Genomic DNA, 20,861 nt, shown 5'->3' with positions numbered 1-20,861 from the left:
AAAAGAACTAAAAAAGAACCACTGTGGCTTAACAACCATGTAAAAGAAGCAGTGAGAGATAAAAGGGCATCTTTTAAAAAGTGGAAGTCAAATCCTAATGAGCTAAATAGAAAGGAGCATAAACACTGCCAAATTAAGTGTAAAAATGTTATAAGAAAAGCCAAAAAAGGAGTTTGAAGAACAGCTAGCCAAAAACTCAAAAGGTAATAACAAAATGTTTTTTAAGTACATAAGAAGCAGCAAGCCTGCTAAACAACCAGTGGGGCCCCTGGACATTCGAGATACAAAAGGAGCACTTAAAGACGATAAAATCATTGTAGAGAAACTAAATGAATTCTTTATTTCAGTCTTCACGGCTGAGGATGTTCAGGAGATTCCCAAACCTGAGCCATCCTTTGTAGGTGACAAATCTGAGGAATTGTCACAGATTGAAGTGTCACAAGAGGAGGTTTTGGAATTAATTGATGAACTTAACAGTAACAAGTCACCGGGACCAGATGGCATTCACCCAAGAGTTCTGAAAGAACGCAAATGTGAAATTGCAGAACTATTAACTATGGTTTCAGAGTAACAGCCGTGTTAGTCTGTATTCGCAAAAAGAAAAGGAGTACTTGTGGCACCTTAGAGACTAACCAATTTATTTGAGCATGAGCTTTCGTGAGTCTCTAAGGTGCCACAAGTACCCCTTTTCTTTTAACTATGGTTTGTAACCTGTGCTTTAAATCAGCTTCTGGTACCCAATGACTGGAAGATAGCTAATGTAACACCAATATTTAAGAAGGGCTCTAGAGGTGATCCCGGCAATTACAGACCAGTAAGTCTAACGTCAATACCGGGCAAATTAGTTGAAACAATAGTTAAGAATAAAATTGTCAGACACATAGAAGAACCTAAATTGTTGGGCAAAAGGCAACATGGTTTCTGTAAAGGGAGATCATGTCTTACTAACCTATTAGAGTTCTTTGAAGGGGTCAACAAACATGGACAAGGGGGATCCAGTGGACATACTGTACTTAGATTTCCAGAAAGCCTTTGACAAGGTCCCTCACCAAAGGCTCTTATGTAAGTTAAGTTGTCATGGCATAAGAGGGAAGATCCTTTCATGGATTGAAAACTGATTAAAAGACAGGGAACAAAGGGTAGGAATAAATGGTAAATTTTCAGAATGGAGAGGGTAACTAGTGGTGTTCCCAAGGGTCAGTCCTAGGACCAATCCTATTCAACTTATTCATAAATGATATGGAGAAAGGGGTAAATAGTGAGGTGGCAACGTTTTCAGACAATACTAAACTGCTCAAGATGGTTAAGACCAAAGCAGACTGTGAAGAACTTCAAAAAAGATCTCACAAAACTAAGTGACTGGGCAACAAAATGGCAAATGAAATTGAATGTGGATAACTGTAAAGTAATGCACATTGGAAAAAATAACCCCAACCATACATACAATATGATGGGGGCTAATTTAGCTACAACTAATCAGGAGAAAGATCTTGGAGTCATCGTGGATAGTTCTCTGAAGACGTCCACGCACTGTGCAGCGGCAGTCAAAAAAGCAAACAGGATGTTAGGAATCATTAAAAAAGGGATAGAGAATAAGATGGAGAATATCTTATTGCCTTTATATAAATCCATGGTACGCCCACATCTTGAATACTGCATACAGATGTGGTCTCCTTATCTCAAAAAAGATACACTGGCATTAGAAAAGGTTCAGAGAAGGGCAACTAAAATGATTAGGGGTTTGGAACGGGTCCCATATGAGGAGAGATTAAAGAGGCTAGGACTTTTCAGCTTGGAAAAGAGGAGATTAAGGGGGGATATGATAGAGGTCTACGGGGCCAGTGTAACCACTAGGCAAACTAGGCAGTCGCCTAGGGCGCCAAGTGGTTGGGGGTGGCCAAAAACGCGCTCCGGGGCGGCGGTGGAGTGGAGGTGAGCTGGGGCAGGGGGCGCGGGGAGGGCTGCCTGCAGCAAGTAACAGTGGGGAGCAGGGCGGCGCGCAGGGGAACCGCTCCCCGCCCCAGCTCACCTCTTCTCCGCCTCCTCCCCTGAGCACCGCCCTGCTCTGCCTCTCTCCCTCCCAGGCTTGCGCACCAAACAGCTGATTGGCACCACAAGCCTGGGAGGCGGGAGAAGCGGAACAACGGTGTTGTGCTCAGGGAGGAGGCAGAGCAGAGAGGAGCTGCCACATGGCTCCCTGGGCTGATGGGAAGGGAGGGGGGTGGGGAGATGCCACACGGCTCCCCGGGCTGAAGGGAGGGGAGGGGGAGCTGCCACAGGGCTCCCCGGGCTAACGGGGAGGGGGGAGCTGCTGCAGGGCTCCCCAGCTGAGGGGAGGGAGGGGGGCAGGGAGCTGCCACAGGGCTCCCTGGGCTAACGGGGAGGGGGGAGCTGCCGCAGGGCTCCCCGGGCCGAGGGGAAGGAGGGAGAGGGGCGGGGAGCTGCTGCAGGGCTCCCTGGGCTGAGGGGAGGGGAGGGGGAGCTGCCACAGGGCTCCCTGGGCTAACGGGGAGGGGGGGAGCTGCTGCAGGGCTCCCCGGGCCGAGGGGAGGGAGGGAGGGGGGCGGGGAGCTGCCACAGGGCTCCCTGAGCTGACGGGTGGGGGGAGCTGCCGCAGGGCTCCCCGGGCCGAGGGGAAGGAGGGAGAGGGGCGGGGAGCTGCCGCAGGGCTCCCCGGGCTGAGGGGAGGGAGGGAGGGAGGGGGGCGGGGAGCTGCCACAGGGCTCCCCGGGCTGAGGGGAGGGAGGGGGGCTGGGAGCTGCCACAGGGCTCCCTGGGCTAACGGGGGGAGGGGGAGCTGCTGCAGGGCTCCCCGGGCCGAGGGGAGGGAGGGGGGCGGGGAGCTGCCGCACGGCTCCCAGGGCCGAGGACGGGGAGGGGGTGGGGAGCTGCCGCGGGGGGGGCACCTCAGGGCGGAAGGGGGGCAGGGAGCTGCCACAGGGCTTCCGGGGCGGGGGCAGGCGCATGGTGGAAGTTTCGCCTAGGGCGTGAAACATCCTTACACTGGCCCTGGAGGTCTATAAAATCATGACTGGTGTGGAGAAAGTGAATAAGGAAAAGTTATTTACTTGTTCCCATAATATAAGAACTAGGGGCCACCAAATGAAATTAATGGGCAGCAGGTTTAAAACAAATCAAAGGAAGTTCTTCTTCACTCAGCGCACAGTCAACCTGTGGAACTCCTTGCCTGAGGGGGTTGTGAAGGCTAGGACTATATTTAAAAGAGAACTGGATAAATCCATGGAGGTTAAGTCCATTAATGGCTATTAGCCAGGATGGGTAAGGAATGGTGTCCCTAGCCTCTGTTTGTCAGAGGGTGGAGATGGATGGCAGGAGAGAGATCACTAGATCATTACCTGTTAGATTCACTTCCTCTGGGACACCTGGAATTGGCCACTGTTGGCAGACAGGATACTGGGCTGGATGGACCTTTAGTCTGACCCAGTATGGCCATTCTTATGTTCTTACCCATGAAAACTTGCCCAAATTTGGCCAAGTTATGAACCCCTAAAAACTGCAGTTTTCACATATTCAGTAGAGACTTGTTAGAGTTTAGCAGCTAAATTTCAAATGATTTTTGTCTGTACAGAGCATGCTGCAGCAGCCTCTACAGCGCCTACATGCTGCTCAGACTGCACATGCTCCCTCTCATGGATGCAGGGGCTGAGCAGGATTTCCGCTGAATTTGCTCCTCTTGGCCAAAGAGGATAGTTGTGGCTCTGAGCCCAGTAACTGAGAGCTGCAAGCCTGTCTCTGCTGTGTTCTCAGGCAGCATGGCGGAGAAGAATCATGCAGTCTGACTGGGATGCAGGGGGCTGAGGAGCTGAGCTTGGGGGTTAATGAGGAGGGAAACTGGGGCAAGAAGCCAGGGCATTTGGTGGAAAATGGGTAGAGAGCCAGGAGTGGGCTGTGGGAAGACCAGGGTTGGCACAAGGAACTGAGGAGGGGAGACCAGAACTTGAATGAGGTCAGGCTGGAGGGCCAGTGGCAGAAGGGGTCAGTCTTGGGGGGGGTCACAGGGCCAGAAGCGTCTGTAACCACTAGAGCACACACCCCTCAGACCTTAAAATAGACCCCACAGGTTCAACATTCCTCTGCTGTCAGCACATCACTGTGAAACCCCCTGGCAAACCTCTTTCTAGTGGCTGGCCACATAGAGGAGGACAGTCTTCTACTGCTGCCAGTTACTCTGTTAGCTCACATGGCACAGGACTTTGGGGTGGATCTAAAGGTTCCAACCCTGTGGTGACTATGTGGGTTCCCATGCAAACTTAATTGCCCCCCCCTTATGCGTATTCATTATGATACAATCCTTAATACACGATCACATGCTACTTTTTCATAGGATCCCACCTCATTCAGTGAGTAGATCATAATTCAGTATCTCTTTAAATCTCCTCGTACAATGTGTGGCCTCATGCCTTATTGGATACATCCTATCCAAACCCAGCCCTGGAAATAACATTATTAATTTCCTCCTAGGTGTTTCTGTGATGCTCTTGCCGTAGTAGCTCAATGAATTTATCTTCACAACACCCCAGTGAGATGTTAGTATTTTAATCGCCACTTTACAATTTTGGCGGAGACATTAAGGCCAAAATTGTTAGAAACGTCTACTTGAGACACACAAGACTTGACTTCCCAGACTTCTTTGCAGTTTTACAGCACTTTATACTTTCAAAGCACAGCTCCAATTGACTTCAGTTGCAGTTATGAGCGCTTACCATTTCTGCAAATCTGGCCCCAGGTATCTCACACTGGGAATCCAGAAAATGAAGACCAAACAATTTGTGAACACTTCGGTTTTAAGTAACTTGCCCAGCATTACAGGGGAACTCTGTGGCAGAGGCAGAGATACAATTCTCCAAGGCAGCATTCAGCTCCCTTACCCAGGAAACCATCCTTTCTTTTCCTGCAGTCCTCTGCCTCATTCACTGCACACCTTCCCACTTCTGCAACAGATGAAGCAGGAGTCTTACAGACAAAATCACTCCCTGCACAACCCTGATACATCCCCAGAGCACCATCCATCCTGTGCACGGAATGAGGCAGGGGCCTGTGGAAAAAAACAGTATGGCATCAGGTCATCAGAGGCTGTATCATAATGCACACCCGTGGGGCGGGGGAATAAGGCTGCACAGCCAGCCTTAATTCTGGCACTTCCTAACTTTTTAGTGGTTGACTTTCAAACTTTAATGTTCTTTTAACAGTTTTTATGATTTATAAATACCTAATATAGACTCCACTGGGTAACAGTGATCACTACACACTTACAAAGCTGTATTATTAGCCACACAAATTTCACAGGAAACATTAAACTGACAATTGCTGTGAAAACCTGAAAATCCCTAGGAGAACTGTGAAATCCTTTGGCTGCATTAATTGTTTGTGTTGTGCACACATGCACAGACAAGGGTGAGTCTGTGCCTGCAATCTCATTGCAGCAGATCAGACTGTGGGAAGTGGGTGGCGGGGCTGGTTGCCTGCCCAGGGGCCCTCTTGGACTAAGCCACTGGACCAGGCCACTAACAGCAGCTGGGGGAGATGGGAAAAGAAACTGAAGGAACAGTCTGGGAGGGGCACTTCCCTTCTGCTATCTTAACAAAGGAAAGCTCCAAGAGGTTGAAGAGCAACAGGATTATGGCCCTTTTGGAGCGAGTGGGTGCGCCAGCATAAGCACAACTGGGCACATTCATACTTCCACACCTACCCTGTGAACCATCCTGCTCCCCTCTCCAGCCCATACTGTGCAACAAGCAGTCCTCTGCAAACCTGCCGTCACTCCCAGCGGTACAACAGTGCCTCACTCCAAAGCCTTCTTAATGCCTAATCATTGTTGCCAGCAAAGCGCTCTCTGGTGGTGCCAGTGATTACTGCAAGGTGTCCAGGTACAGCTCAGAGTGGTAGCCGTGTTAGTCTGAATCAGTAAAAACAATGAGGAGTCCTTATGGCACCTTCGAGACTAACAAATTTATTTGGGCATAAGCTTTCGTGGGCTAGAAGCCACTTCATCAGATACATAGAATGGAAAAAAAAACAGTAAGCAGAATATATATTATAGCACATGAAAAGATGGGAGTTGCCTTACCAAGTGGCGGGGTCAGTGCTAATGAGCCAATTCAATTAAGGTGGAAGTGGCCTATTCTCAGCAGTTGACAAGAAGGGGTGGATACCAAGGGAGGGAAAACTACTTTTGTAGTGCTAAGGACACCAATGCAATCAAGGTGGCCCATTTCCAACAGTTGGCAAGAAGGTGTGAGTATCAGCAGAGGGAAAATCAGCAGAGCAGGTACAGCTCCTCTGTTAATGTTCGTTCCCGAGTGACCTTCCTGTCTTGCTGCCCCCTTCTGCATGGGTTGCGTCTAGCCTTGTACTGGTTAGTATGAGAGGGCAATTCCCCCTCCTTGTGGACACTGGAGAATCCAAACAGACAGAGGCTCTGTGTCTGTGTGTCCTCCTGCCATGCTTCCTGCTCCCCTCCTTGCCTTGCACCTCCTGCCACATGGCGGGCTGGACCTAGAAGGGCTCTGAGAGGGCAGAGACCATCACTGACTGTGTTTGACCCCTTTCTCTCTCATGCATGGGCCTCTCTGGGGTTCTCTGCTCTTCCGGCAGTCCGGCCACACAGGCATTGCTCGCTCATAGAGATACCGGGGTCCGGACTTCCTGTGCCCATGGGTGAAAACGTTGACTAGAGGCCCAAGCAGGAGTAGTGCAGCTCCCTCCTCAGCACCCACAAGGAGCCCACAGCCTGTGATACTGCCAGGGACAGAGGTGACTCCCGGCCACTCTGCAGAAATCCTATCTAGGAGGTAACTTCATTGTACTTTGGATTTCAGAATGGCCTGGAGCGCAGCAAGGGGGGCTGGAACAATGTGTATAGAGAGCAGTTGAACCAAACAGTAAACCCTGGATATGATGGAAACCACTTCAATCCGGGGCATGTGGCAGCGCCCCCCATACCCATAGTTCCAGCACCTATGGAGTACAGGGTGTGAGGAGCTCCCATCTCTACATCCCAGTGCCCAGGATATCAGAGTGCTGCTTGGCCTGGATCTGCCCTGCTCTCAGCAACATCAGCAATGAGGCTGTGCCATAGAAGGACATGTTAACTTTTTCCTTTTTTTGGTCCTAATGATGTCCCGGGGGTTGGCAGTTCCTCCATAGCAGCTGTCCCCTCTTGGGAAAGAGGAGTCATTGTGAACACTCAAACACCCTCCTAAGCTTTACCCTTCTTTCTCCGTTTCTCTATAGCCCACCTGGTCCCACTGAAAGTCACCCAGACTGTGAACATTGCAGACTCGGCCACGTTCTCTGCCAAAGTCCTTCACAAGAAGAACACAGATGTCTTGTGGAAAAGAAATGGCAAGTGATCCAGTGAGCGGCTTCCCCTGGCTGGGGAAGGCAACCCTAGTGAGCAGTCCCCTCACACCCCAGCAGGAGACCCCAGGGAGCCATGCCCCCAAGAGATTAATAGCTAATAAAGGCAGAAGGGACCCCTGTGATCAGCAAGTCTGATCTCCCGTATAACACAGGCCATGGAGCTTCCCTGAATTAATTCCAGCCTGAACCAGAGCAAACTTTTCAGAAAAACATCCAACCATGATTTAAAATTGTCAGTGATGGAGAATCCACCACAGCCCTTGGTAAATTGTTCCAGTGGTTTGTTAAACATTTGTGCCTTATCACCAGTTTGAATTTGTCTAGCTTCAGCTTCCAGCCATTGGCTTGTGTTAGACCTTTGGCCGCTGGAGCTCTCCTACTATCAAATTTCTGTTCTGCATGCAGGTTCTTATTGACTATGATCAAGTCACCCCTTAACCTTCTCTTTGATGAGCTAAGTAGATGGAGCTCCTTGAATCTACTACTATAAGGCATGTTTTTTAATCCTTTAATCATTCTCATGGCTCTTCTCTGAACCCTCCCCAATTTATCAACATCCTTCTTGAATTGTGGACACCAGAACTGGACACAGGATTCCAACAGCAGTTGCACCAGAACCAAATACAAAGGTTAAAATAACCTCTCTACTCCTACTCGAGATTCCCTTGTTTATGCATTAGGCCTCTTGCCTACAGCCTAACACTGGGAGCTCGTGGTCAGCTGATTATCCACCATGACCCCCAAATCTTTTTCAGGGTCACTGCTTCCCAGGATAGAGTCCCTCTGACAGCAGGAGACCCCAGTGATCCATCCCTTTTGCCAGGCTGGGGCAAGCAACCCTAGTGAAATAACCAGACTGTTGTGGCTGCGTAGGGCCAGGGACTCCAGAGAGCTCTGGACCAGGTTCCAAGGTTCAAACACAGTCAGGGCACATGATCCCAATGAGACTATCACCCGCAAACCCCTCCACACAGGGTCAGAGTGAGGGCTCAGTGAGACCCTCCGCCACACATGACTGAACCCTACATTGCATGAGCCCAGGACAAGTGGCAAGTGAGTCTCCCCCTCACCTCCCACCCTGCTCCCGATGCAAATGAGACTGGGGCTGGTGCCCCTCCCCCCCGACTGCTCTGGAAGTACTCAAGGCAGTCGCATTGAGCAGGATGAGCCTTGGCAGTTTCTGGTCCAGACTGTGCCATAGGCTCCAGGCACTCGCTCTGCAGTGTCTCTAGAACCCCCCTTCTCCTAGGTATGTTTACACCGCAACGCCTGCCAGCGTGGGGAAACAGACGTGCTAGCTCTGCTCACGATAGCGCCCTAAAACTAGTGTAGCTGCACCGGAGTGGCCTGGCTGGCAGCTCAGGCTGGCTGCCTGAGCACAAACCCACCCAGCCCCCTGGGCTACATATGTGGGCGGCTAGCCTGAGCCCTTGCCTCTGCTAGTCCTGGCTACACTGCAGTATGATAGTGTGAACAGAGCTAGTTTGTGTCTGTCTATCCATGCTGGAGAGCATGCACCCTGCTGCCGTGCAGATGGACCCTGAGAAACACTGCCTCCACCGGATGCGGTCCCTGGAGACAGCGCTGCTGTAGGGGGTCAGACCTACCCTGGAGGGAGCACCTCACTGACCAGGGAGAGGAGGAGTCAGGCTGCACATTTGTCTGACTCCTGCCTCTTCTGGGATCCCTATCCCTATCCCCCACAGACGGCCACGGGACTGGACGCCAGGGATTGGCTCATGCCCTTGCGCTCACTGTGCTGGCCTGGCCTTTCAGGGACAGTCCAGGAGAGACCGGACGCTCACCCACATCCTCGAGATGTGTCTGGGTCATCAAGCTGAAGAGGGCAGAGTCCCTTGGTGCTGCCCAGCTGCAGATGGTTGGGTCTCCCTAGAGCAGTGGTTCTTAACCTGGGGTGCATGCATCCCCTGGGGGTGCAAGAGATGCCAGATTTTTTTAGAAGGTAAATCATCGAAAACACAAATTAAGCACAAATTAAGTACAACTTCTTCGTTTCATCAAACCTATGTATTTATTAACGTTACACATTTTTTAACAATTACTGTAATATACAAACAGGTTTAAAGAACTGACCTACTTCAGTGATTTTTGATAAGGGATGCGAGAACATATTTTGAGAACCAAAGAGGTGCAGGCTGCAGTAAAGGTCAAGAACTGTTGCCCTACAGGGACAAACGGGGACAGGTTTTTATTCAGGCCAGCTCCAGTGTTGGGTAACTTCAAGACCTGATGCCATTTGCCCTCTTTCCTTAATTCAGGTACCTACTACCAGACAACGGACCGGGGTGAAGTAAATGGGACACTGTTCACCTTAACCCTACCGGATGTGGGTCTGAGTGAGAATGGGGTGTACAGTGCCACATTCATTGGGGACAGTCCCCTGACAAGTGCCTTCTACAGGCTGATTGTGAGAGGTAAGGTTGCTGTGGGACCTCACGGCTGGGTCTGGAGCCTGGCTGGGGTAGGGATCAGGGCAGGAATGCCATGTGGGGCCAGAGCCTAGGCTCCAGACATACAACAGAACCACTGGAGAAGGGGCTGATGGGTGTGAGGGCTCAGTCTAGGCTGGGACCTGGCCCAAGAGAAACGGAGGTCTTGGATTTGGGGTCAGACAAGCAGAGATGGGCCCTGGTCTGGCTTTGTCTGAGCTCAGCTGTGCGTTGCGTTTGCCGCCCTCTCACTCTGGGGCTAGCTAGGGTCTGTACAGGATGCTTCTCTAAGCTAAGCTGTGTTGGGCCCAGTGAGGCTCCTCTGGCAGCCAGAAATGGCTGCGATACAACAGTGCTCTTGCCGTGCTCTCCCCCAGCCCTGCCCCCACAGGGAGGCACGTGCAGAGGTCAGGACTGGAGGTGAGGAGGGCCTGGAGGGCAGCTCACCTGTGTGGATGGAAAACAAAGGTGGAATCTAAGAAATGTTCTGGAGAGGGAAACAGCACTAGTAATGCATGGGTGCAAGGGAGGGCGGAATTGAAGGTGACGCCAGGTTCCACGCCTGAGTGACACAAGGGGTGGTGCCAGAGAACAGGGAGCAGTGGGGTTTGGTGGGAGAGAGCAGTGGCTCAGCTTTGCCCTTTGGGGTGCCAGTGAGGCATTCATGCAGAGCCATGTTAACTGGGAGGGGCTGAACATGTGTGTGCCACGGAGCTGAGGTCTGTGTGCTCGGGAGATGGGCCCCTCTGGCATTTCCTGCTGTCAGAATGCTGGGTCCTGTTGCCCTGGCCCTGCCTAGGGTGGAGGCTCTGCACTCGCATTCCCAGAGGTTAGGATTCCGTCGGGCTGTTGTTCATTTTTCAGCTGCAGACTGAGCATGCAGCCGGTGCTCCCACAGTTTCATGTGGTGTGGCACTGCCCCAAACCCCCTCTGCTTTCTCCCCAGGGTGTCCAGCGAAGAAGTGGGGCCCCTCTTGTGAGAAGGACTGTCCTGACTGCCTGAATGGAGGCATCTGCCACGACGGTGTTGGGGAGTGCATCTGCCCTCCAGGTTTCATGGGCACTCGCTGTGAGAAAGGTATGGACTCCACACACCCAGCCCCTGTGGGAGGAGTGCATTCTGGAGCAGGAGTAAGCAGTCGTGGGGCATAGGTACCTCCAAACTCCACAGGCCAAGGGAATAAACACCCCACTCCCTCCACTGACCCTGACCCTGACAGAACAAGGAGCAATGGTCTAAAGTTGCAGTGGGGGCGGTCTAGGTTGGATATTAGGAAAAACTTTTTCACAAGGAGGGTGGTGAAGCACTGGAATGGGTTACCTAGGGAGGTGGTGGAATCTCCTTCCTTAGAGGTTTTTAAGGACAAAGCCCTGGCTGGGATGATTTAGTTGGGGTTGGTCCTGCTTTGAGTCAGGGCTTGGACTAGATGACCTCCTGAGGTCCCTTCCAACCCTTATATTCTATGATTTTATGATTCCCTCTCTCTGCATTTTCCAGCTGCAGTAGGCACAGAGCCTTCCTCTCCCCTTTCTCTGCCATGTGGCAGGGACAGTGATGCAGGGATGGGGACAAACCATGATGGATCTGGGGCTTCTTGGGGGATGGGCCTCGTGTGGCATGGACAGTTTTGCAGGGATGGGGATGGGCTGTGGTGGACCTAGGGCTCCTTGGGGGATGGGGATGGGGATGCAGGGTTAGGAACAAGCCAGGCTGGAGTTGGGCCTCCTTGTGTGACAGGATCAGTGATGCAGGGCTGGGGCTGACCTCAGTCTGACACGGGGATGGGATCAAGGAGGTCTGTGGCTCAGCCTGCTCTAGACAATAGGGACTGTTTGCAGTTTTCGGGAGTTTGACTGATTTGTCAAATGTCTGTTGTTTGTGAGTCTCCTGGGCCTGCGTGGGAGGCTGGGCCCCTCTAGCAGGACGGGGGCAGGCGCTGCTCCCCATTTCTTCCAGAGAGGCAGGGAACTGCCTTACCTGCCCCCGAGAGTGGCACTCAGTTAAGGACTGTGAAGCCTTCAGGGATCTGAGAGAACCTTCTCCTGCAAGAGGCTCTGCTCGTGCTGGGTGTGGGAGGCAGCGTGTCATCTCGACTCCCTCTGTGCTGAAGTTGGGGCTTAGATCCTGGGACAGAGGGACCGTCCTTTTGTAAAGGTGCCTTTAAAGATTCCTCCCACTGAGGGTCTGGGTTTATAGACTCATAGACTTTATGGCCAGAAGGGACCATTAAATCAGCTAGTTTTATCTCCAGTCTATCATAGGCCAGACAATTTCACTCAGTTCCCCGTGTTTTGAACCCAGTAACTTTTGTCTGGTAAAGCAGCTCTTCCAGAAAGGCAGCCGGGCTGGATCTGAAGTCAGCAGGAGATGGAAATCGACCACTTCCCTTGGGAGCTGGTTCCAGTGGTAAATCACCTTGATGGCTAATTTTTGGCCTTATTTCTAATTTGAATTTCTCTGGTTTCAACTTCTTGGTGGTTGTTCTGTCTTGCTTTGCTGAATAAGAGAGCCCTGAAGTACCTAATATTTTCTTCTCATGAACAGACTTACATACTGTAATCAAGTCTTCTTTCTGGTAAACTAAACAGACTGAACCCTTTAAGTCTCAATGGTAAGGCATATTCTCCAGCCCTCAATTCATATTTGTGGCTCTTCTCTGCACCCTCTTCAATGTTTCACTATCCTTTTAAAAATGTGGATGTCAGAACTGGATGCAGTATTCCAGTAGCAGTCTCACCAATGACAGAGGTAAAATCCTCACCCTGCTCACTATATCCCGGAATCACATTAGCCCTTTTTGTATCTCACTGGGAGCTCATGGCGAGGTGTGTGACAGAGTGCTGAGACCTGACAGGTGGGCCAGCACTCTGATGACTGTAACCTCAATTAGTTTCCCCAAAGACAGCTGACTGAACAATGAGCTAATCAGAAGGAGGGGATGGAGAAGTAAGGAACTAATTAGGCCTCAGCTGGGTAACCTGATAAAAGCCAGGAAGGAAGTATTACAAGGGGGGACTGTAGTGGCTGAGCTGAGTGTGGCCTGGCCTGAAAGGGCTCCCTAGAGAGGGAGATCTCTTTACCAGCTAGGTCCTAGTAAAGAGAGGCAGAAAGATGTAGGGATTGAATACTGTGATGTTGCACTGTACTGACGTGAATGGAAGGGTTTAGAATAAAATACAGTCTGAACACTGAGGGTATGTCTACACTGCAATTAAAACCCACAGCTGGCCCATGTCAGCTGACTCAGGCTTGCAGAGCTTGTTTAACTGTGGTGTAGACGTTTGGGCTTGGGCTGGAGCCCGGGCTCTGGGACTCCACGAAGAGGGAGGGTCCATTCCCTGGTGCACCCAGAATATAGTGATCTCATCGTCCCTTCACCTTGCAGGTGCACAATCACCATAGACCCATGGGGGAGGGTACAGGTCACTCCAGGCTTCAGCTGTTTAGTATTTGCCAGATGGGGTCCTCCAGCCGTGGCTTGTATTACACGTCGCAGCACAAGGGTCTGAAGTTGTGCTGGAGAGAGGATGGGGACCCAGAATGCACCTTCCACTCACACTGGGGAAGGGGATCCTTGTGACCTTTCTCCATTCCCTCATTTCCCCAGCATGCTGAGGAAGATTCCACAGGATGGAGCCAGAGTGACTGAACGTGAGCTCCCATTGCAATGCAGTAGCTAAGATGGTGGATGTATCCATGAATGTATTAACAAGAGACTGTCAAGTAGGGAGGTGATTTTTCCTCTGTATACAGCATTAGTGAGGCTGTTACTGGATACTGTGTCCAGTTCTGGTGCCCACACTGCTAAAAGGATGTTGATAAACTGGAGAACGTTCAGAGAAGAGCCATGAAAATGACTGAAGGATCAGAAAATGTACCATACAGTGAGAGAAGCAAGGAGCTCAATCTATTAATTTAACAAAGAGAAGGGTATGACTTGATCAATCAATAAATACCTACACAAGGCAGAGAAATTGGATAATGGGGGCTCATCAGTATAGCTAACAAAGGTATAACGAGATCCATTGGCTAGAACTTAAAGCTGGACAGGTTTAGACTGGAAAACAGGTGCAAATTTTTGACAGTGAGAACAACTTACAAGGGTTTTGGTGGATTCTCCATTGCTCCAAATTTTTAATCAAGATGGGATGTTTTCCTGAGCATTATCCTCTAGTTTGAACAGGAATTGATTCAGGGCAGGTCTCTGACCTATGCTGTGCAGGAGGTCAGACAAGATAATCACAATGGTCCCTTCTGGCCCTATACTCTGTGACTCTAGTCCTGCTGGCCTGGGCACAGCAGACTAGGTTCTCATAGTATCTGGCCCTACCCAAAGATCGTCTGTTCACTGTCCCCTGAGTTGAGATCTCTTGTGCTAGCAAGATGGCAGAAATCCTCAGCTCTGACTTATGCTGCTCCACCTTGGAGTTTTACGCTGCAAAATGGAACTGGGGTGGAAAGATTGCTCTGTGCAGTAGCTGGGGCTGTTTCTTGCCTGGGTCCATTTAGCTTAGACTTGTCTCTGATGCTGTCAAAACTGTCCCTGGCTGTGGCTAAGATCTCCTTAGCAGTTACGTCTGCCTATCCTGTCCCTGAGATTGGTGTTTCTCCATCTCCCGCTAATACATATTTTGCTCTTACTGCTTATACCATTGTATTTTACACGGGACTGAGGCTGGATTCCCCCACCAGTAATGGCCAGCATCTCTGCTCTGCCTTGTGGATCTCAACAGACTTTTGTTTTCAGCCGTGTTCTGGCATGGGGCCTCCCCAATTCCCTGTTGGTTTTGGTAAGTTCATTAGCTGTTAGTGCATCTCTGTGCTGGCTGCATAACTTGTCCTGGCTGTGGTGGTGGCAGTGCTGGGTTCATTGGGGCAGGGCCAGGCCATGTGGAAATGGAAAGCAGTGAATGGACCGGTGCTGGCTGCAGCAGAGTAATGAGGAGAATTGTCTTGTTCTGAAGCCTGTAGGGAAGGGAGGTTTGGCCGTAACTGCCAGGAACACTGCAGCAGTGACCAGGGCTGCAAGGGGCTGAGCTTCTGCCTGCCAGATCCGTACGGCTGCTCCTGCGCTTCCGGGTGGAGTGGGTCACAGTGCAGCACGGGTACAGTAGCTTTGCCTGCCTTCCTTCCTCTCCCCTCCCTGACAGAGGTGCCACCCTCAGACTGGGTCCCTCCGCGGCAGAGTTGGCCTGACCTTTCTATTTCAAAAAGGAGACACCCCTGGAGCCAAGGCAGCCCCCAGCCCCCACCCATACATTTGGCTCTTTTGGTTTGCTGTGATTTTTGTCTCTTGCGGGGTCCCCTGCTGTCTGTGCAGCATTCCGGATACAATAGTGCTCCCTCAAGGACGCTGAGTTCAGCTCATGTCTCCAGTTTTGCAGCCCCCTGACAAAGCACTCACAACATCCCCAACCCATCAGCCACGCAAACTTCCACAGCTCAGACGGCAGCAGAAAGAAGCAAACAAATCTTCTCTGCTGCTTCCCCGTCTCCTCTCATACCCCCTGTCCCTGGCCAGCCCCACAATGGATCCCTGGGGACACAGCTGGGCTGGAAGAGAATGGGGCAGGGTGCCTACAGTAGAAAGCTCTGAGCACACATCACCACTTGGACTGCAGGACATGTGAGGACTGGCTCCCTGGGCCACTGACACCTAGCTCTGACACAGTATTAGTGCCTTGGGGGCTCTGAGTCTACGGTTGCTTCTCGTGCTCTTCCTTGCACCGGTCTCAAGCCAAAATCCTGAACCGCTGCCAGGTGTTGACCAGTGAACTCTTGGCTCTTCCCTCCAGCCTGCCCTCTTGGACACTATGGCGCAGACTGTGCCCTGGATTGTCACTGCCAAAATGGAGGTACCTGCAACCGCTTCAGTGGCTGCGTTTGCCCATCAGGGTGGCATGGGGAGCGCTGCGAGAAATCAGGTAGAGCTGCCCTCAGTGCAATACCTATGATCTGCCTGGGGGTCCGGCATTGCCAGGCAGGAGCCTGCTGTGTTCTCTGCCGCTGATGTTGTCCCAGCCCCAGCCCCGCAGTGTCTGAGCACCGCCCACTTACTGACCTTGTAACGCTGGGGGTGCTCGAAACCTCAGGAACTGCTCCCTGCCCAATGCCACAAAGGGCTGCTTAGAGACAGGCTAATGAAGCCCCTCCTTGGCTGGCAGTGCCAGGGCAGTGCCTTCGGCTGGAAAGCCACCGAAGTGCGGCTGGGTGGGACCCTGGCCCTGGGTGGGAGAGCAGAGCACTGCAGCACCGCGAGCAGGCCAGCTCCGTTGGGGGACATCGCTGCCCAGCCGAGGTGCTCAGACCATGGCCCATGGGCACTGGCTTGGGGTGTGGAGAGCTGCCTGGGCACAAGATGCTGGCTCCTCCTGCCCACCAGAGCGGGAAGAGACCTGGGAGAGGAGCAGTGAAACGGTGTCAGCGGAGAAGGGGGGCAGATCCACCAGCTGTCCTTGCTGGGACTTTCCCCTAGAGCCCAGGGAAGTCACTTCTTCAGGGCATCTAAAACTGGGGGTCCTCTGCGGAGCTGCCTTGAGGACCTCAATGCAAAACCCTTGGTTTGGGCAGAGCACTGGGCCTCCCAGATGCCCTGCAGCAGCCTCTGGCTCAGGGGCAGGGAGAGTGGTGAGCTCAGGGGGACTGGGGCTTGTGTGCTAAGCACTGCTATTTGCTGTCCCAGATCGGATTCCCCAGATCATCAACTTGGACACAGAGCTGGAGTTTAACCTGGGTTCCCAGCCTGTGATCAGCTGTATGGCCACGGGCAACCCGCCTCCAGTGCGAGACAGCATCGAGCTGCGCAAGGCTGATGGGACAGTGCTCACGGTACCCAGCCCCCCCTCCTCCTGCCCCATCAGGGCTCCTTGTGCCCCCACATCCTCCCAGGACTCCCTGTGCTGCCGCCTCTCTCCCTGGTCCCACCCTGCCGGGGCTCCCTGTGCCCCCCCGGTCCCACCCCGCCGGGGCTCCCTGTGCTTCCCCACCCCAGTCCCTCCCCGCCGGGGCTCCCTGTGCCCTCCCTGGTCCCACCCCGCTGGGGCTCCCTGTGCTTCCCCACCCCAGTCCCACCCCGCCGGGGCTCCCTGTGCCCCCCCTGGTCTCATTCCGCCGGGGCTCCCTGTGCCCCCCTGGTCTCATTCCGCCGGGGCTCCCTGTGCTTACCCACCCCAGTCCCATTCCGCTGGGGCTCCCTGTGCTCCCCCTGGTCCCACCCCGCCGGGGCTCCCTGTGCCCCCCCGGTCCCACCCCGCCAGGGCTCCCTGTGCTTACCCACCCCAGTCCCACCCCGCTGGTGCTGCTTGTGGCCCCCACCCTTCCCAAGAGAGGCTCTCTGTGCCTCCCCTGCCCCTGCTCAACCCTCTACCCTGCCAGGGCTCTGTGTGTCTGAGGTACCAGCTGCCCCCAGGTACCTCAGGCTCCAAGCTGGTATTTGCCCCAAATCCCTAGGCCTGTGTAGCCCCATCGAGTGCGCCATGGCTGCAAACCTGAACGTGAGCCTGCTCGGGCCTGGAACCTGAGCAGCATCCCTCTGCCCCACCCCAGCCATCTCTGTTCTACCCATCTGACTGCAGCTGTGCCTGGTGCCTGTGGCCCTAGGATGGGTAACTACAGCTTCTCTCTCCCACCCAGTCGATTAAAGCCATCATGGAAACAGACAAAACCACCTCTGAGTTCCTGGTGCCAGTGCTCACCAAGGTGGACACTGGCCTCTGGGAGTGCAGAGTTTCCACCAGCGGGGGACAGGACAGCAGGAGAGTCAAGGTCAATGTCAAAGGTGAGCGGAGCGGGGGGGGAACAGCTGGGATGTTTGAGAGTGTAACCCTTCTGCCAATGCGAGTTGGCAGCAATAAGGGCCAGGTTCAATATCTAGGGGTTCCTTTTCAACAATACAATGCAAACCAGCTCAAGTCCCCACCCAGTGACCTGGGACAATTACACACCACCCCCTGGGCGCCTCTAAGAGGCAATACTTCCCCTCTCACAAGCACAGAGTCTGAGTGCAGCAAAAACTTTTAATAAAAAAAGAGGAGTAACTCAGCATTAATTTGGGAAAACACCACAACTAGGTTCATAAACATAAACCCTGAGCAAAAGACCCACCCCCAAGTAAGTCGGGCAGTGTCCTTTTCTCCTCGGGGTCTTAAGTCTAGCAACCAAAAAGTCCCTTTAACGTGCCCGTCCCTTCTCTGCACCCCACTCACAGTTGCTGTCCTTGGTCAGTGCAGCCCCAGAGTCCAGAGGTTCATCTCCAGAATTCACCTTCCACCCTGGAGGTGGGAGGTGGAAGCGGGGAGTAAGGAGGCACCTTACATGCTCCGCTGCTCGAGCACTCGCTTACCGGCTGCACCTCTCTGCAGGGCTCTGATCTGGCCGCTTCTCTCCGCCAGCCACCTTGCTGGTCGCACCTCTTCACCAGGTGCCCAGCTGGCCACTTGCCACCTTGCTGGCCACACTCTCTACTAGCTGCTCACCAAGATGTCTTCTGGGCCCACCACTTAACACAGCTCTCAGTGATTTCAGCTCTTAATGGGGGGTGAAGGGTGGGTCCTCACTGCTGGTGCCCACTGGGTAGTCTCTTGTACCATAAACATTGTCCCAAAGTAGATCTAATACTTAGATCTAGTAATCAATGATTTTAGCTCTGTAGCATATAACAAGACTCTTAATTGAGTCCAAATTAGTTCTTTTATTATACAGTGAAGACAAAAAGGTTTAAATTGTGTTTCAGACTCTTAAACAGACCTACATAATACAAATACCTATCCACAACTTTCCTCTACTCTTTGGGTTTTTGTGGCACCTTAGAGACTAACCAGTTTATTTGAGCATGAGCTTTCGTGAGCTACAGCTCACTTCATCGGATGCATAGCATATTGTGGAAACTGCAGAAGACATTATATACACACAGAGACCATGAAACAAAACTTCCTCCCACCCCACTGTCCTGCTCGTAACAGCTTATCTAAAGTGATCATCAAGGAGGGCCATTTCCAGCACAAATCCAGGTTTTCTCACCCTTCCCCCCCCCCCCCAACAGACACACATACAAACTCACTCTCCTGCTGGTTTGTATGTGTGTCTGTTGGGGGGGGGGGGGGGAAGGGTGAGAAAACCTGGATTTGTGCTGGAAATGGCCCTCCTTGATGATCACTTTAGATAAGCTGTTACGAGCAGGACAGTGGGGTGGGAGGAAGTTTTGTTTCATGGTCTCTGTGTGTATATAATGTCTTCTGCAGTTTCCACAATATGCTATGCATCCGATGAAGTGAGCTGTAGCTCACGAAAGCTCATGCTCAAATAAACTGGTTAGTCTCTAAGGTGCCACAAGTACTCCTTTTCTTTTTTCTTTTTACGAATACAGACTAACACGGCTGTTACTCTGAAACCTGTCTTTGGGTTTTAGAACCCATATCTCCTGCCTAGTGAGTGCTTTTCCGTTGAGGGTGAGTCCCTCCATTGGGGTATGCCAAGTATAGTTCTGCTGTCCTCAATTCACACAACAAGGATAACAACGCTTTATTACTCCTGCCCCAATAACAAGGAGACTGGGGATCCAGCATCAGCCACAAGTGATCCTTTGGGCAAGCAATCCCATCATGCTGAGTGCCTAGGCAGGGTGGGTGTGTCCATGCAAATGAGATCACCTCCTGAAGTCTTTTTACACAGCTCACCACTAGATGTTAGGGAAGAGCTCATTCAGACTCCGCTTACAAGAGGAACTAGAGAGAGGTGGAGTCTCCACTGCCAAAGACGTCCATCTCCCCGCAGGCCAAGGCAGGCTCCCCAGGCCTGAGCTCAGCACGGGGGAGGTCCAGGGCTGCCCTCTGCCTCTGGGGAGCAGTTGGCGTTGTCACAGTTACGGGAACCAGCATAGTGTGCTTGTAGCTGGCCGACCCTCTGCCTGGTCTTAGCTGTAGAATCTTTCCATCTCTTGCCCCTGGGTCCCCTCTAAGAACTCCAGCAACTCGGGCAATCTCACTGCTCCTGGCAGTTTAGTTCACTCCTATGGTCCCTTGTGAGTCCAGTTCCCTCTAGTCCCTGGTGATGTTCCCCAGGTCTCACCACTGGTTATTGTGGGGAGCTGCTTTCCAGGGCCCCTGGCCCATGTGAGGTGTCAGTCTGCCCCCAGACAAGGGCAGGTGGGAGGAAAGGACAGCCACTGTCCCGGCTGGGCTGCCCTGGCTGCTGGAGCTCACCGGCAGTCCTTAGCACCCTCTCCTCCTGGGCAAGCCCCCACCACCACTCGCAGCAGCAGTGTTGCCTTTTTAAGCTCCCCTTCTCCAGGTGGAGCAGATTCTGCACGTACCCCTAGCTGGCGCTGCCTGAGTGCAAGAACCCGGGTTAGCCTTTCCGTCAGTGGGGTGAGGCATGTCCCATCATGGTACTGATGGCAGAGACTCTGGGATCATGAGGTTCCCCTAGACTACCAAGGAAAGGGTTAGTATCAGACAAGCCTGGGCTAGGGCTGACCAGCAGGTCAATGTGGCCAAGTGTCCATGTTAAACAATGCTTTGTTCCTTCTTCCTTCACGTTTGTGCTGGGTTTATTGATGTTGGTTCTGTTCTTTGCCTGCAGTCCCTCCAGTGCCACTGAGCCCTCCCCAGCTGCTAGCCAAGCAGAGTCGGCAGCTTGTCGTTTCCCCAGTGGATGGATTCTCTGGTGACGGCCCAGTCACCTCCATCAAACTGCTCTACAAGCCCAAGGACAACACCTCACCATGGTCATCCATTGTGGGTAAGGGAGTCAGCTCGCAAGGGACATTTGGGGCAGGATCAGAGTCACAGGGGCGACCGCTCTGCCTCTTGCCCCACTGCCTGCAGGACTGACCCCTCGTGTCTCTCTGCCACTTGATGCTTTCTTCCCTGTATTTGCTACTGCTCCGATTTTGGTGTCATGCTCAAATTTGGCCACGATTGATTTTACAACAAGGAAACTCCTACCCTTGGGAGGCCTGAGCCAGCTGCTGCTGCTTCTGAGCTAGCAGGTCAGTAAAGCCAATGAAGACCCTCGCAGGCTGAGTGAAA

The 20,861-nt window shown here is 52.5% G+C and overlaps 1 protein-coding gene across 1 annotated transcript in view; it reads left to right on the top strand.

Moving 5' to 3' along the window:
• TIE1 (tyrosine kinase with immunoglobulin like and EGF like domains 1) overlaps positions 1–20,861 on the top strand; it is a 46,281-nt gene that overhangs the window by 8,309 nt on the left and 17,111 nt on the right. The window contains exons 3-10 of the mRNA XM_074961952.1: positions 7,255–7,365; positions 9,663–9,818; positions 10,780–10,911; positions 14,799–14,939; positions 15,630–15,758; positions 16,517–16,662; positions 17,467–17,611; positions 20,413–20,571. Of these exons, the coding sequence (XP_074818053.1) occupies positions 7,255–7,365; positions 9,663–9,818; positions 10,780–10,911; positions 14,799–14,939; positions 15,630–15,758; positions 16,517–16,662; positions 17,467–17,611; positions 20,413–20,571 (1,119 nt within the window). The remainder of the gene's footprint in view (positions 1–7,254; positions 7,366–9,662; positions 9,819–10,779; positions 10,912–14,798; positions 14,940–15,629; positions 15,759–16,516; positions 16,663–17,466; positions 17,612–20,412; positions 20,572–20,861) is intronic.

Source organism: Natator depressus, chromosome 8 (genome assembly GCF_965152275.1).
Source record: "Natator depressus isolate rNatDep1 chromosome 8, rNatDep2.hap1, whole genome shotgun sequence".
NCBI classification, from domain to species: Eukaryota; Metazoa; Chordata; order Testudines; family Cheloniidae; genus Natator; species Natator depressus.
This window is presented reverse-complemented; position numbering and strand designations above follow the sequence as displayed.